This window comes from Salvelinus fontinalis, unplaced genomic scaffold, assembly GCF_029448725.1.
Source record: "Salvelinus fontinalis isolate EN_2023a unplaced genomic scaffold, ASM2944872v1 scaffold_0579, whole genome shotgun sequence".
NCBI classification, from domain to species: Eukaryota; Metazoa; Chordata; class Actinopteri; order Salmoniformes; family Salmonidae; genus Salvelinus; species Salvelinus fontinalis.
The window spans coordinates 17411-35016 of NW_026600788.1; the positions used below are offsets into that span (position 1 = coordinate 17411).

Genomic DNA, 17606 nt, shown 5'->3' on the forward strand with positions numbered 1-17606 from the left:
TAGTCTGTCCTAGCCAACCTTCCAGGGGCCTGATTCCTACCTCTCTGACTGTCCTTCACACTGAACTGAACACCACATTACTTCCCACACCAGTGCCTCTAGTAAAAGTCACCTCTGACACATTATCCTCCAATTAAAAGGTCTTTCCACTGCCACACCGCCTCTCGTTGTGCCCGAACATCACAAGGTTGTCACTACACTCTCCAACGCTCTGTTGCCTTCTGTATGGGACAAGGGACCAGGAATACCCAGGACAAAGTGCTCAGAATAAGGCCCTGACATTGAAAAGGGATGACGCAGTGAGGGCGAGTCTCTGTATTGAATTCGCACCTTGTAAAGTAAATGGATGGCAAATGGGTGCATATGGTAACGGGGCCTCTCCCCTCTTCTCTCCCCTCCTCCCCCTCCTCTCCTTCCCTACCTCTCCCCTCCTCTCCTTCCCTACCTCTCCCCTCCTCTCCTCCCCTTCCTCTCCCCTCCTCATCTCCTCCTCCCCTCTCATCTCCTCCCCTCCCCTTCCTCTCCCCTCCTCTCATCTCCTCCTCTCCTCCCCTTCCTCTCCTCTCTCCTCCTCTCCTCTCCTCCAGGAGTTAGACTGACATTACCACTGTTAGTTGGTTGGTTGCAGCTTCACAAGGAAGAGGGGAAGTGATGTTAATTTTAAAAGGGAGGAATAAGTGCTTGGGTCACACTTGTGATTCCCAGCCCTCGGTACCGTGTAGCTTTTTTTGGTAGCATTACACATCTTGAAGCCTCCGTCTTCAATGGTGAAGTCTCCTCTTCTACTATCGGAGCGCTCCAGCTTATTACTATTGACTGACTTCCTTCCAGAACACTAGCGTGGCCTCTAAGAAAAGGAGCAACGGCAGCGAACTGTGAATAGCTGTTTGAGGCGTACGGCTTTTTCCGGCTTTCTCGCCCAGCGACTGCCAGCACACTGATAAGAGTATTAAAGCTGTTTTTTGGTTGCCGCATGATTGCGGCTAATAGCCACTCTAGGAAGAAAAAGGAAGGAGTGGAAGGGTTGAATTTGAATGGGGTTTAATAGGAGAAGATGGCGAGGCAAAGTTTGGGGAATCAACCATCTTCCCTTTCCTTCACTGCTCTATCATAAACAAACAATTCAATTGGGAATCAAATCCAATGAAGAAATTGTTTAATAATGAAAGAATCATTTAATGGGCTGACCTGAGATCTCTTATATTCTTCATTTTCTAAGTCTTGGAGAGAGAGATGTGGAAAGAGCGATAGAGAGAGAGAGATGCAGCTCTTGGAAGATGAGGCAAGCAGCAACCTTATCTATCGCAGACACTGTTATTGATTATGGGATTTCATTTGCAGCACATGCCACATGAAAATACGTTTTTTGAAGGGTTAGAGTTTTGTCTTTGGGTTTCCTCGGTATCAAAGTTTGTTTAGAACCAAAGCACATCGTCTGTTTGATGTTTGTGAAACTTAGAAATATCTTTGAAGGTGTATGCAATCATTTTCAGTATGTCATGATGGTTGATACTGTATGTCTCTCTTTCTCTCTCCCCCTTCTACCTCTCTCCCTTCCTCCCCCTTCTCCCTCTCCCTCCTCCCTCTCACCCACTGTCCCTCTCCTCTCTCCCTCTTCCTACCCTCCTTCTCCCCCCCTCTCCCTCTCACCCTCCACCTCCTTTCCCTCTCTCTCTCTCCCAGTCTTTAAGAATCCAGTTTGTAAGGTCTACAAGTTCCAGACGGTGGATAGTAAATGGATGCTGGTGAGAGAACAGATGGAGGAATGTACTCTGTCCTTCAGCATCCCCAGACAGCTCCTCCACCTCTACATCCAGGAAGACATGAGGAGGTAAGAACCCATCTAGGATCAGTTTAGCCTTTACTGAACCACTGGGAGGGACAAAGCAAAACCTGACCTTGGAACAGTATTACATATGGGATAATGACTTGTCTTTATAAGCACAGTGATTTGTGAGAAGGCAAACAGCAGCTGATCGAGGATCAGGCGAGGCCAAATTTAACAACTGGAGGTAGACATCAACACTGACCTCAGATCAGTGCATAGGGAGAGCACAGACCTAAGATCTATTGTAACAGCCTTACTCTAAGCCTAAATCTAACCACTAGGAGGTACATTGCATTCATTTGAAAAGGGGCACTATAGCTCTGGGCCTGCCTACATTAACAGGCCTATTTCAGAGATGTAAATGGTTGTTTAAGAGCTATACTTAGAGAGGATTGAATTATTCAGGTCTGTTTAACACTTCAAAAGGGGATTGTTGTACGCCTGCACACTAGTCAACCAGCAACACACACATACACACACACACATACAGATATACACTTGCATACAGGCACACAGACGTTTGCACATGCACACACACACACACATGCAGAGAGAGAGATGAACACACACACCAACTCCCCCCAACACGGCGTTGTTCTGAACAAAGTCCTGGAGCTTTATCGAGCTGAGAGTGGCTTTGAGGAAGATGAAGGTACTGTGTCGCTAATTGACTCTGCTCTTGATCTTGTTAGCTAATTAGTGGTCAAAGTGGCCACAAGATGATGAGGAAAAAGGGATGTGTATTGGAACCAAAATGATTCCAGATGACGTTTGAATCCCCCCGGAATGTTCCTAGTGTAGTGTTAATGGGACATTATACTCAACAAACATTCAAGTTTGTCAGATGTTTACATACCTCAGTAGTAGTCTGATGATTTTCTACTTTTGGAGTCTGGAAATATCTGACAAAATTAGATTTGGGAATTTAATGTCCCTTAAACCACAGTTAACCCTCATTAACCATCAGTTAACCCTCTCTTGGCAGGTCCAGTTATGTCATTGTACTCAATAAAGGAAAGGTTAAGATGCTGCTAGTGAATAGATGATCCTCATCAGTTTATAAGAGAGAAGCCACTGTGATGGGTAAGAGGATCTCAGTGTTCTCTTCCCTCAGGGTCCCTATGAGCGTTTGTCAGGACAGATCATTCCTCAACACGCACGCCGTCCCCTAGCAATCCCTCATGATCATAGTCCGTCATATAGTCCCTCGGTCGGCAAGCGGTCGATCTCATGGTCAGCGGTAGTATCCCAAATGGTTCCCTATTCCCTTCATAGTGCCCTACGAGCCCTGGTCAAAAGTAGGGCACTATAAAGGATAGGCTTCCATTTGGAACACATGGAGTGTCCTTATCGGCCCTCTAATTTGGAATCCCAAGTCATTAAACTAGATTAGACCATTCTTATACCAAGGTTTCCCTCAAGTTCCAAATTAGAACATTCTCAGACCAAGGTTTCCCTCAAGTTCCAGATTAGAACATTCTCAGACCAAGGTTTCCCTCAAGTTCCAGATTAGAACATTCTCAGACCAAGGGTTCCCTCCCTTAAATGCTATTATTTAAGCCTTGTTATTATCTGGTCTATTGCCTCTAGACTCTAACCTCTCTTGATACTTGCAGTCTGAGTAGAACAATACTTTAAAGCTAGAGTCCTTCATTGAAAGTATAACAAAGCCGACACCCCACCTCTGTTTTGGTAAAACAGCGAAGGGATGGGCCTGGAGAAATGTAACGACTCTTAAATTCATAGACGGAGCTATGGATGCAAGGACTGACCATCCATATTTTGGAGGCAAGGACTGACCATAAAAATGATAGTGTTTTGAGGCTGTACAGCGTTTGTTTGTGTTTACATTGTTTACATACATTTGAGTAAAACAAGCGGTTATTCTGGGTTCTGACGGTGTGTGACAGTTGAACTAATAAGCTCATGAGGCATTTAGATGTTCTCTTGTTCAGGAATCAATGGGTACATATCATTCATTTGTAAATTATGGATATAGCAACTAAGGACTGTTCAGAAAACGATCTCGATCTGTCACTATATGACACATGCTCAAAAACACAATTACGTTATTGAGTTTGTTTACCCACACACATCAATGCATATCTATTATTCACTACAAGGTAGATAGTGCGTTTAAGAGCTTGTTTATAATCCTCTTTAAACAATTTCAGGCGTTCTAGCTACCTCTTGGTTCTGTGTAAAAACTCAATCAGGCTTTACCCTTTAATGATTAAGATACGCCTTTTAAGGCTGTGAAGTGACACACAAACACACACTGTGAAGTGGCTTAGTCTCCTTCCCCGGCATCACTGTATGCTAATAGTGTCATCTCTTTTTCTCCTCTCTTCATCCCTCGTTCCCTTTGATGTTGACAGCCATGTTCCAACCTTATCACCATGCCTGTTTAATCTTTGTCCTTTTGTGTGGGAGTATAGCTCTTGTGTGGCTCTTTGTGTGTGAGTGACTGTGTGTGTGTGAGTGTCCCAATTATGGATGTGTGTGTGGGCATTAAATAATATTTCTCCTAGTTTTTTTTTAATGAATTGATCGTTTCATGAATTCCGAGCTACGTCTACATTCCTTCCCCATTCAGCAAGGAGGAAGTGACCTGATCATCTTCTGCTCCTGTAAACAAAATAGCATCACAGCGATCTGCCTTTGGTGGGTGGTTGATACTATGGCCTCTCCACACTACATTTCAGTAAAGCACACTATATGGAAATCAGTAGGCTATAGTTCTCTATGTACTTGGCCGTCTACAGTAAAGGAGGCAGGTTGGGTTGTAAAGAAGGAGGCTTCTGTTTGTGAGTCGTCTCACGCAGGTTATATTGACCCCAGGCCCAAAGCTCTTGGTGATTAAATTGAACAGGCTCCTATAACACAGCATGAAATAAAGTCTCTCACATGACAGGTCTTTGCTCTTTGGAAAATGTATTCTGTACCCCTCATCTGTCCAAGTCAGTTTGAACATAACAGCTCTCTCTCTCTCTTTCTCTCTCTCTCTCTCTTGCTTTCTCTCTGTCTCTCTCGCTCTCTCTCTCTCGCCTTTTCTTTCTTCTGCTTGTCTGTCTGAGGCCTCTCTTCTTTTGCCCTCATTCCCTACTGTGTCTTGTTCTTCAAGTCTCAGTCTCTCGCTCATGTCAATCTTCTCTGCATTTGTCTCTCTCACTCTTTCTCTCTCTCCTTCATCTTCCCTACTCAGTGTCCCTCTTAAGGCCTGTGACTCATTGTCACCCCCCCGTCTATCTCTCTCTTCCCCTCTCTCTATCCCACTGTCGTAACTCAGTTTCTCTGCCCCCCCCCCCCTCCCCCGCAAGGTCAGAGTTTCATTATGCAGTGTACTATCTATAGCTTTCTACCACATCTCTCTCTCTCCCTCCTTCATCTTCCTTATTCATTGTCTCTCTTAAGGCTTGTGACTCAGTCTCCTCCTACCCCCCGGCACACACACTGTTGTTCACCCACTGACCCCCAACCACTGCCGTCTGCCCAGCATCAAAATAACCCGTCTGGGCTGGGGCTGACGCCTCTTGATACACAAATAACAGTGGTTTAGACAGAAGAATATGGATTACACTGAATGGCTGCAATCTGCTAAAGAGCATGGGTATGGTGTTTGACAAAGTGGCTATAGCGCTGGAATCAGACAGCATCATAGAGAGAGCATCCGTCACACGCACACACACACACACATACACACACACACACACACACACACACACACACACACACACACACACACACACACACTGCATTCTCTCATGAGCGTTAGAGCCCTCTCCAAACCCAAGTGGATGGCTGGGTTAGAACAATATGTTTGATTGGAGCATCGAGGCCTCATGGAGTGGGTCTACTTTAAACCTCACTACCCCAACCCCCACGAAACGACACCTATCTGAACGTCCCCATCTCCTACTCTGCGAGAGGGCCAATATCATTATCTCTGTCAGCAGTGGTGTCGGATTACCATACAGAACAAAGAGAAATAATCTTTTTTTTCTCCCTCTTCTACCCCAAACTGATACTGGAGAATATTTTTGTCCTGTTTTAAAAGAAATCGGGTGCCTTTTGTGCGCTGACTAATTTAAAAAGATGCTAATCTTCTGGTTGAAAGTGTTAAGGCTACATGGGAAGGCTTTGAGTCGAGAACTTTAAATGGGAACTCATCATTGTTCTCTGAGGAAATCTCCACACAATTAAGGGTGGCTGATCTTAGCTCGTAATGAGACACCGGAATGAGATACTGAAGTTCCCTTTCTACGGAATATTCTGGAAGCGAAAAGTCGGAAGCCCACCTGGTTCGGATAGATAAGTCCCTATTACTAATGGTAATCAATATTAATGGGGTAGGTACAGTATTTTACATGTTTAGATATTTGTTTTGTTACTTGAAATCAGTCTATGGACAAGGACTTCAATCCAACCTGGTTTTGTTGAGCTAGCCACTGTCAAGAAATGCTAATAAGGGAACAAATACATAAATATGTAAAATCATGGAACTATCCCTTTAACCTGTCTGACTCTGGCGTTCCGCCAGCGGAACTCCTCCCACATTCCACTGAAAAGGCAGAGCGCGAAATTCAAAATATATTTTTTAGAAATATTTAACTTTCACACATTAACAAGTCCAATACAGCAAATGAAAGGTATACATCTTGTGAATCCAGCCAACATGTCCGATTTTTTAAAATGTTTTACAGCAAAAACAGCACGTATATTTATGTTAGCTCACCACCAAATACAAAGAAGGACAGACATTTTTCACAGCACAGGTAGCATGCACAAAGCCAACCTAACTAACCAAGAACCAACCAAACTAACCAAGAAACAACTTCATCTGATGACAGTCTTATAACATGTTACACAATAAATCTATGTTTTGTTCAAAAAATGTGCATATTTGAGGTATAAATCAGTTTTACATTGCAGCTACCATCACAGCTACCGTCAAAAATAGCACCGAAGCAGCGAGAGCAATTATAGAGACCAACGTGGAATACCTAAATTCTCATCATAAAACATTTCTGAAAAATGCATTGTGTACAGCAAATGAAAGACAAGCATCTTGTGAATCCAGCCAATATTTCAGATTTTTTAAGTGTTTTACAGCGAAAAACACAATATAGCATTATATTAGCTTACTACAATAGGCTACCGCATTCATTCATCAAGGCACGTTAGCGATAGCAATAGGCACGTTAGCGTTAGCGAATAAACCAGCAAAATATATTAATTTTCACTAACCTTCATAAACCTTCCTCAGATGACAGTCCTATAACATCAGGTTATACATACACTTGTGTTTTGTTCGAAAATTTGCATATTTAGAGCTGAAATCAGTGGTTATCCATTATGCTAACGTAGCTTCTTTTTCCCAGAATGTGCGGATATTTCTATTAGACTCTCACCTATTCTGACCAAATAGCTATTCATAAACATTACAAAAAATACATGTTGTATAGGAAATGATAGATACACTAGTTCTTAATGCAATCGCAGTGTTAGAATTCAAAAAATATCTTCAGTACGACATAAGGCTTATGTTATAGCGAGAGAGTGGCCAAAACCTGGGCGCAAAACTACTAGTACACAGTTCGACAGATATATGAAATAGCATCACAAAATGGGTCCTACTTTTGGTGATCTTCCATCAGAATGTTGGACAAGGGGTCCTTTGTCCAGAACAGTCGTTGTTTGGATTTAGAACATCGTTTTTCCCTCTTGAATTAGCAAGCGCATTAGCCAAGTGGCGCGCAGCTCTCCTTTCTGAACAAAGGCACACAACGCAACACGCCTAACGTCCCGAATAAATTTCAAAAATCTAATAAAACTATATTGAAAAAACATACTTTACGATGATATTGTCACATGTATCAAATAAAATCAAAGCCGGAGATAGTAGTCGCCTATAACGACAGGTATTCAGAAGGCAAATCCAGGACCAACTTCGCGCCTTCCTGAAAACAAAAAATGATTCCATTCCAAGAGGACGTATTCCATCTCAGACCTAGATAAACACTCCATTTCTTCTCTCACTGCATCTTGGCATCCAGGGGAAGGTGTATGACGTGCATGTATACTAATAGGTATCATTCCCATTTATAGGCAGGACCCAGAAGAGAGCATCGATTTCAGATTTTCCACTTCCTGGTCAGGAAGTTTGTGCCAAATGAGTTCTGTTTTACTTACAGATATAATTCAAACGGTTTTAGAAACTAGAGTGTTTTCTATCCAATAGTAATAATAATATGCATATTGTACGAGCAAGAATTGAGTACAAGGCCGTTTAAACTGGGCACGTTTTTCCCCCAAAGTGACAACAGCGCCCTCTGTCCTTATCAGGTTAATTCTCTCCCATGATGTTGAATCAATGCTCCCTATGGCCGTTACCCACAACTCACCTGTGGAGCATGGCAGCACAGCGTCTTGGTCACAGAGCAATGTGTTCCACCGCTAGGTCTGCCACAGCAGTAGGTCCTTATTCTCCAGGATCCTTGGGATGTCCCTACCCCATTGAAGTTGACATTTAAAATGGTTAGGGCTAGGGTTTAAGGTAGGGACGTCCCAAGGACCCCGGATAGCACTACTCATGTTGTTTACTAGCGTAGATAGAGGGTAAACTTTAAGGTGGAGAAAGGGGGGTTGTGGAGAAATGTTAACTGCACCTGGGCAGCATGGAACTATCTATCTGGCTAAGTTTACTTCTGTGCCATTGTCAGTTGTGTTTCGTGAGGCGAGAGGGTGTAGGTTGGTGTTTTGATCATATGTTTGCAAATGTCCCTTAATCTCTCACAAAATACACAACATTTCGAAAGATGATACGTTTGCAAATGAATTAGAATAGATCAAACCGTCTGATAACATATTATTATGGTGGCTAATTGACATTTTAGTGAGTCTGATTAGCAGCACCACACTGTCTGTAATCTGAGAAACATTGGATCCGTTGTCAAGAATAACATATCTCTATTAAAGCAAATAGCCCACCGAAACCCCATACGTATCTTTGAGATCAAGACCTTCTTTACAGTGGATAGTACAGGCACTGTGTCTCGTATCACGTCTGATCACAGCCATTCAGATGATAAGTACGACCCAGCCGGCTAAGGAATACTCACACACAGGCGGTAGCCTGGGTATCAGCTTGGACGCCTCCGGCGACGGGTGGTTATTTCCTCGGCAATGACCTCAGTTTACCTCGGGCCCCTAAAGGCAACGTGTAGGGGTATTTTGGCCCTCCGGCTACATGCCTCACACGCACGCCTCGCTACGAGATGAATCCGGTTGCCGCGGCGATCGACTTCGACAAACTAGAGAAGGAGGGCTAGATAGAGGGTTTTATTCTTGGTTAATGGGATCTGGATGGTAGGATATCTCTGACTGGGAGAAGAGAAGAAGGGGTGATGTTGGTAAACGAGTGGATAAGTGGACAAAATGGCTTCTAGCCTGAGGGTGGAATTTGTTTCATAATGATCAGTCTATCGACTAAGCAGTGAGGCTCAGGGATGGGGTAAATGGTGTGTGTGTATGTGTGTGTAGGCGCTCGTGTGTGTGTTCCTGCATGCATCAGAGAGGTGTTAAACGGTCTGTTAATACACTCACCACTGTGACAGTTGGGGTCGTATGACTCAAACCAGAAGACAATGAACAGCATTAGTCACAGTGGAGGAAATCTAACCGTGCCATTGGCCATGAGCCAGCACAATAGCATTAGATGATGCTGGGAGCAGGCGGTCATAGAATAGGTTCAGTCTTGCTGGATAATACTGTATGTGGTTGTGGTGAACCTGCCAAAGCAATCTTGATGAATGTCTGGATTTACAAAATGCATGCATGTATTCTGTAATGATCTGTATCCTCTCAGTGACATTCCTGTATATCTCTACCCAGAAAAGACAGAACAGGGATATGCCTTCCTTCTGAGCCGGGTTCCCGCTCTACGTTTCTTCCTTCTAAGGAGTTATTTTAGTTTCCTGGCCACTGTGCTTTCTGCTTATGTCTCTGCTTGCTCGGCCGGGCTTTACAAATAAAATGTATTGATTGATTTACTGTCTCGCGCTCTCTCTCTCTGTTCTTACTCTGTCGCTCTCCTTACTTTCTCTCTCCCTTTCTGTGTCAATGGGATATGGGTTTGATTGAACTGAGCTGACAGAGTCCGGTTGAGAAATTCCTTGTACTCCGTAACGACCCATGTATCTGTGAAGAGAATTTTGTTCTCAGTGTTCATAAACCCAATTGTATTAATTACTCAGCCTGAAACCCAGAATTTGTAAGAAACTGGTTGAAATGAATCAGACGGAGGCCCAGCCACAATAGTCAGAAAATGTATTTACAAGAGCGCTCTGCCTATCATTTCCTGTACATTGGTCTATATACCTCACATTTCGTCATAAATGTCCCTCCTCTCAGAAACAATGACAATATAGTTCACAGGTCTTCTTCTCATACATTGTCTGCCACCTGTTATTCAATCTACTACAAGCCCAAGGTCTCTCCCCTCCCTGGGTGGGGACAGAATGTCCTGTAAGGAACACAGTAGTAGAGCTTGTCTGTCGATAGCTCATCTTATATCCTACATTGTTTCACACTTGCACCCTGCTTACATACTAAAAAGGAACAAAAAGTCCTTGTCCTAATTCTGACTAAAACTACACACATCAGATTTATAGATGTAGGATTCTAATAAATTTCATACAATGACAGGGTAGAATTCTGTTAGTTATAGTTCTACGTTAAATGTATACATCATTTAGTCATTATTCATAAAATTCATAACAGTATCTCTCATTGACATTCCCTGTGGATCCCATGTCATTCCAGGATACAGGAGCTGAGGGACCTTGGGGAACTGTCTCCCCACTGGGACAACCTGAGGAAGGAGGTGATTGGCCGTTATGGACAGGTCATAGCTGCCTACCAGGAGACCCTGGCTGAGCTGAATAAGATCACTGGTAAGACTTACTACATGCACACAGGCAAGCATGGACACACACATAGTCACTATACGCACACACATATTTACACTATGAACACACACTGCTTTATGCCCTATCATGCTATGATGCTCTCCACCTCTAAAACGAGTAGGGGTACCCTTGGGAAGAAGTAGGCATTTCTGAAATCCCTCTCTGTGAACACCCTTGCTGAATCGTCGTTGTGTTTTGTTTGACCTTTTCTTGTTTTTGTTTACCACATTGCCTACGTTTCTGTAATTGCAGATGTTTCACATTTCGTCCTTGTCAAACAGACAAAACACATGTTCCTACGTCTCCAGTGGATTGGGATGCAGCGGATACCTTTGTACTTATCATTGCTTGGTAAAGAGATGGAGTCTGAGGCAATGACTTATCAATGACCCAAGCACTGACTCTCCTACCATTGTGTCGCTGAGTTGTCGTAGTGCTGCTGCAAATGTACATCAAATCAAGTCTATTAGTCACATGCCGAATACAACAGCCTTACAGTGAAATGCTTACATACAAGCCCCTAACCAACAATGGAGTTGAAAAAATATGAATATGAAAAGTAACAAGTAGTTAACCTCTAACGAGCCTCTACCCCGGATCCGGGAGCACCCCCCATAGTAGCATCTAAATATCATTAAATCACAAGTCCAAGACACGTAATGAAAGATACAGATCTTGTGAATAAAGCCACCATTTCAGATTTTTAAAATGTTTTACAGGGAAGACACAATATGTAAATCTATTAGCTAAACACGTTAGCAAAAATCACAATTTTTCTTTGTCCACCATTTTCTCTCAACACCAGTAGCTATCACCAATTCGGCTAAACTAAGATATTAATAGCCACTAACCAAGAAAAAACCTCATCAGATGACAGTCTGATAACATATTTATGGTATAGGATAGGTTTTGTTAGAAAAATGTGCATATTTCAGGTATAAATCATAGTTTGCCATTGCAGCCAGCATCACAAATCTCACCAAAGCTCCTAGAATTACTACAGACAGCAACGTGTATTACCAATTTACTCATCATAAAACATTTCTTAAAAATACACAGCACATAGCAATGGACAGACATAGATCTTGTGAATTCAGACATTTCAGATTTTCTAAGTGTTTTACGGCGAAAACACAATAAATCGTTATATTAGCATACCACATACGCAAACGTTACCCGAGCACTGATTCTAGCCAAAGAGAGCGATATCGTATCATCGCCAAAATATATTAATTTTTTCACTAACCTTCTCAGAATTCTTCAGATGACACTCCTGTAACATCATATTACAACATACATATACAGTTCGAAAATGTGCATATTTAGCCATAAAAAACCGTGGTTATACAATGAAAATAGTAGCAAAACAAGCCTGGAAATGTCGGTCGCCATCTTTGAGTGATCTAGTTTAATCAATAGCTAATCATATACTTGACTAAAAAATACAGGGTTGACAGGAATCGAAAGACAAATTAGTTCTTAATGCAATCACTGATTTACATTTTTTAAATTATCCTTACTTTTCAATACAGGTTGCGCCAAGCGAAGCTATACAAAACAAAATGGCGGCGTAAGCGTTTAACATTTTTCGACAGAAACACGATTTATCATCATAAATTGTTCTTACTGTGAGCTGTTCTTCCATCAGAATCTTGGGCAAAGAATCCTTTCTTGGGTTTAATCTTCTTTTGGTCGAAAGATGTCCACTTGTCCGTCGAAATGCCCACTAACGTACGACCGGGACCCCGAAATGTGCCCAGCGCGTCAAAGTGCACAACAAAGCAATGCCTCAAAATCGCACTAAAAGGATATAAATTGCTATACAACGGTTCAAATTAACTACCTTATGATGCTGTTAACACCTATAACGGGTAAAAACATGACCGGAGAAATATTACTGGCTAAACTAACGCTTGGAAGGAGGCGAGTCCGATGTCCTTCGCGCTCAAGGCGCAGTCAGCAAAGGGAAGCTACTTCCGCTATTTGGTGTCTTATAGAGAAACTGATTGCGCAATCGACACCATTCAAAGCGTCATCACGCACTGACATCCAGGGGGAGACGTAAGCAGTGTCTGTTTCTCCATAGCATTTACAGTGAGCTTTAAACTGACTCCAGATCAGTGGCCAAAATGTTTGAAATCTGACTCCCTATCATGAAAAGTGCTGTAGATTGAGTTCTGTTTCACTCAGAGACAAAATTCCAACGGCTATAGAAACTAGAGAGTGTTTTCTATCCAATAATAGTAATAATATGCATATTGTACGAGCAAGAATTGAGTAGGAAGCCGTTTAATCTGTAATGCAAATTATGCTAATGAGAAAAGCACCCCCTATAGTCGCAAGAAGTTAAAGAGCAGCAGTCAAATAACAATAGCAAGACTATATACAGGGGGTACCAGTACAGAGGCAATTTTCGGGGACACCGGTTAGTCGAGGTAATTGAGGTAATATGTACATGTAGCAGTGGCGTAATAGAGGGCAATGGTGGCAATGCAAATAGTCTGTGTAGCTATTTATTTAGATGTTCAGGAGTCTTATGGCTTGGGGGTAGAAGCTATTTAGAAACATCTTGGACCCTAGACTTGGTGCTCCGGTACCGCTTGTCGTGCGGTAGCAGAGAGAACAGTCTATGACTTGGGTGGCTGGACCTCTCTGGTATAGAGGTCCTGGATGGCAGGAGTGATGCCCCAGGAGGAGTGATGTACTGGGCTGTACGCACTACCCTCTGTAGTGCCTTGCGGTCGGAGGCCAAGCAGTTACCATACCAGGCTGTGACGCAACCAGTCAGGATGCTCTCGATGGTGCAGCTGTAGAACCTTTTGACGATCTGAGGACCCATGCCAAATCTTTTCAGTCTCCTCGTTGGGGAATAGGTTTTGTCGTGCCCTCTTCACGACTGTCTTGGTGTGCTTGGACCATGTTAGTTTGTTGGTGATGTGGACACCAAGGAACTTGAAGCCCTCAACCTGCTCCACTTCAGCCCCGTCGATGAGAATGGGGGCATGCTCGGTCCTCCTTTTCCTGTAGTCCACAATCATCTCCTTTGTCTTGATCACGTTGAGGGGGAGGTTATTGTCCTGGCACCACCCGGTAAGGTCTCTGACCTCTTCCCTATAGGCTGTCTCGTCATTGTCGGCGATCAGGCCTACCACTGTTGTGTCATCTGCAAACCTAATGATGGTGTTAGAGTTGTGCCTGGCCTTGCAGTCATGAGTGAACAGGGAGTACAGGAGGGAACTGAGCACGCACCCCTGAGGGGCCCCTGTGTTGAGGATCAGCGTGGCGGACGTGTCGTTACCTACCCTTACCACAGGGCGGCCCGTCAGGAAGTCCAGGATCCAGTTGCAGAGGGATGTGTTTAGTCCCAGTGTCCTTAGCTTATTGAGGGCGCTATGGTGTTGAACACTGAGCTGTAGTCAATGAATAGCATTATCACATAGGTGTCCAGATGGGAAAGGGCAGTGTGGAGTGCAATAGAGATTGCATCATCTGTGGATCTGTTAGGGCAGTATGCAAATTGGAGTGGGTCTAGGGTTTCTGAGATAATGGTGTTGATGTGAACCATGACCAGTCTTTCAAAGGACTTCATGGTTACAGACATGAGTGCTACGGGTCGGTAGTCATTTAGGCAGGTTATCTTAGTGTTCTTGGACACAGGGACTATGATCGTCTGCTTAAAACATGTTGGTATTACAGACTCGGACAGGGAGAGGTTGAAAATGTCAGTGAAGACACTTGCCAGTTGGTCAGCGCATGATCGCAGTACACATCCTGGTAATCCGTCTGGCCCTGTGGCCTTGTGAATGTTGACCTGTTTAAAGGTCTTGCTCACATCGGCTGCGGAGAGCGTGATCACACAGTCGTCCAGAACAGCTGGTGCTCTCATGCATGTCTCAGTGTTATTTGTCTTGAAGCGAGCCTTGAAGCGAGCATTCTTTATCATCTATTGCATCTTAGCCGCTCTGTCACTGCTCATCCATATATTTTATACCTTTACTAAACTCAGCAAAAAAAGAAACGTCCTCTCACTGTCAACTGTGTTTATTGTCAGCAAACTTAACATGTTTAAGTATTTGTATGAACATAACAAGATTCAACAACTGAGACATAAACTGAACAAGTTCCACAGACATGTGACTAACAGAAATGAATAATGTGTCCCTGAACAAAGGGGGAGGGGGGGGTAAAAATCAAAAGTAACAGTCAGTATCTGGTGTGGCCACCAGCTGCATTAAGTACTGCAGTGCATCTCCTCCTCATGGACTGCAACAGATTTGGCAGTTCATGCGGTGAGATGTTACCCCACTCTTCCACCAAGGCACCTGCAAGTTCCCGGACATTTCTGGGGGGAATGGCCCTAGCCTTCACCCTCCGATCCAACAGGTCCCAGGCGTGCTCAATGGGATTGAGATCTGGGCTCTTCGCTGGCCATGGCAGAACACTGACATTCACAGGAAATCACGCACAGAAATGATGCAGACAATTACATTGGTGGAAGCAACAATCTTTCTGCAATTTTAAGCTGATCCACCCCTAATTATTATTTTTTTTTTAAGTCACTGTCATGTCTACCTCTGATAAGCCTCCTAGTAAAGTGATTAAAAGCAATCAAGCATCCCAGACAAGTGCTAAAAAATAGCCCACGTTAATATACAGTATGTAGCCTAAGGAACAAGGTTCATGAAATCACTATGGGTATTTACAAACAGCACAGGAATGAAATAATCCACATGTATTGATCAGATCTTTACTAATGCTGGAGAAGTCTGCTCTAAAGCAGTATCCAGATCCATTGGATGTAGTGATCATAGTATAGTAGCCATATCTAGGAAAACCAAAGTTCCAAAGACTGGGCCTAATACAGTGTATTTAAAATATATATATATTTTATTTAACTAGGCAAGTCAGTTCAGAACAAATACTTTTTTTACAATGACGGCCCACTCCGGCCAAACCCCGACGACGCTGGGCCAAATGTGCTCAGCCCTATGGGACTCCCAATCACAGCTGGATGTGATACAGCCTGGATTCAAACCAGGGACTGCAGTGACGCCTCTTACACTGAGATGCAGTGCCTTAGACCGCTGCACCACTCGGGAGGATAAGAGATCATACCAGAGGTTTTGTAGTGTTGAAGATGTTAAGAATATTTGCTGGTCTTTGGTGTGTAATGAGGAGCAACCAGACACTACACTTTTATGAAATTGCTTATTCCAGTTACTAATAAGCATGCACACATTAAGAAAATGACTGTAAAAACTGTTAAATCCCTGTAGATTGATGAGGAATTGAAAACATTTATGGTTTAGAGGGACGAGGAAAAAGGAATGCCAAAAGTCAGGCTGCACAGCTGATCGGCAAACGTACTGTAAAATGAGAAATCATGTGACTAAACTAAACAAAATGAAGAAGGAAAATGTACTATGAAACAAAGATAAATTATATAAAGAATGATAGTAAAAAGATTTGGCGACCTTAAATGACATTTTGTGCAAAACGGCAAACTCTGCTCCAATCATTTCATTGAACCTGGTGGATCATTCGTCACTAAACCCACTAATATTGGCAACTATTTTAAAGGGACACTTTGGGATGTTTGGCAATCAAGCCCTTTCTCTACTTCCCCAGAGTCAGATGAACATGTGGATATCATTTGTATGTCTGCGTGCAGTTTGAAGGAATACCAAATGCATACCCCACAAGATACCCCACAAGACATGCTACCAGGAGTCTCTTCAAAGTCCCCGAGTCCAGAACAGACTCTGGAAAACACACAGTACTACACAGAGCCATGACTAAATGGAACTCTATTCCACATCAAGTAACTCATGCAAGCTGTAACATAAACATAAAACTACACCTTATGGAACAACACGGACTGTGAAGAGTGCTAGCACATGGACTCTTCACAAACATACTGTGGTATTATAAATATAATGTAGATATGTAGTGGTGTAATAATTGTACTGTTTTATTTTATTGCATTTGTTTGTCTTAATTTGTTTGGAACCCAGGAAGAGTAGCTGCTGCCTTGGCAGGACCTAATGGGGATCGATAATAAACCCCAGGAAGAGTAGCTGCTGCCTTGGCAGGACCTAATGGGGATCGATAATAAACCCCAGGAAGAGCAGCTGCTGCCTTGGCAGGACCTAATGGGGATCGATAATAAACCCCAGGAAGAGCAGCTGCTGCCTTGGCAGGACCTAATGGGGATCGATAATAAACCCCAGGAAGAGCAGCTGCTGCCTTGGCAGGACCTAATGGGGATCGATAATAAACCCCAGGAAGAGCAGCTGCTGCCTTGGCAGGACCTAATGGGGATAGATAATAAACCCCAGGAAGAGCAGCTGCTGCCTTGGCAGGACCTAATGGGGATCGATAATAAACCCCAGGAAGAGTAGCTGCTGCCTTGGCAGGACCTAATGGGGATCGATAATAAACCCCGGGAAGAGCAGCTGCTGCCTTGGCAGTAACTAATGGGGATCGATAATAAACCCCAGGAAGAGCAGCTGCTGCCTTGGCAGGACCTAATGGGGATCGATAATAAACCCCAGGAAGAGCAGCTGCTGCCTTGGCAGGAACTAATGGGGATCGATAATAAACCCCAGGAAGAGCAGCTGCTGCCTTGGCAGGACCTAATGGGGATCGATAATAAACCCCGGGAAGAGCAGCTGCTGCCTTGGCAGTAACTAATGGGGATCGATAATAAACCCCAGGAAGAGCAGCTGCTGCCTTGGCAGGACCTAATGGGGATCGATAATAAACCCCAGGAAGAGCAGCTGCTGCCTTGGCAGGACCTAATGGGGATC

The 17606-nt window shown here is 43.5% G+C and overlaps 1 protein-coding gene across 4 annotated transcripts in view; it reads left to right on the forward strand.

Moving 5' to 3' along the window:
• inpp4b (inositol polyphosphate-4-phosphatase type II B) overlaps positions 1-17606 on the forward strand; it is a gene marked incomplete at its 5' end in the record, with an annotated part of 98500 nt that overhangs the window by 8217 nt on the left and 72677 nt on the right. For all 4 annotated transcript variants that reach the window (XM_055914464.1, XM_055914463.1, XM_055914462.1 and 1 more), the window contains 2 exon segments: positions 1684-1831; positions 10652-10782. In XM_055914464.1, the coding sequence (XP_055770439.1) occupies positions 1684-1831; positions 10652-10782 (279 nt within the window).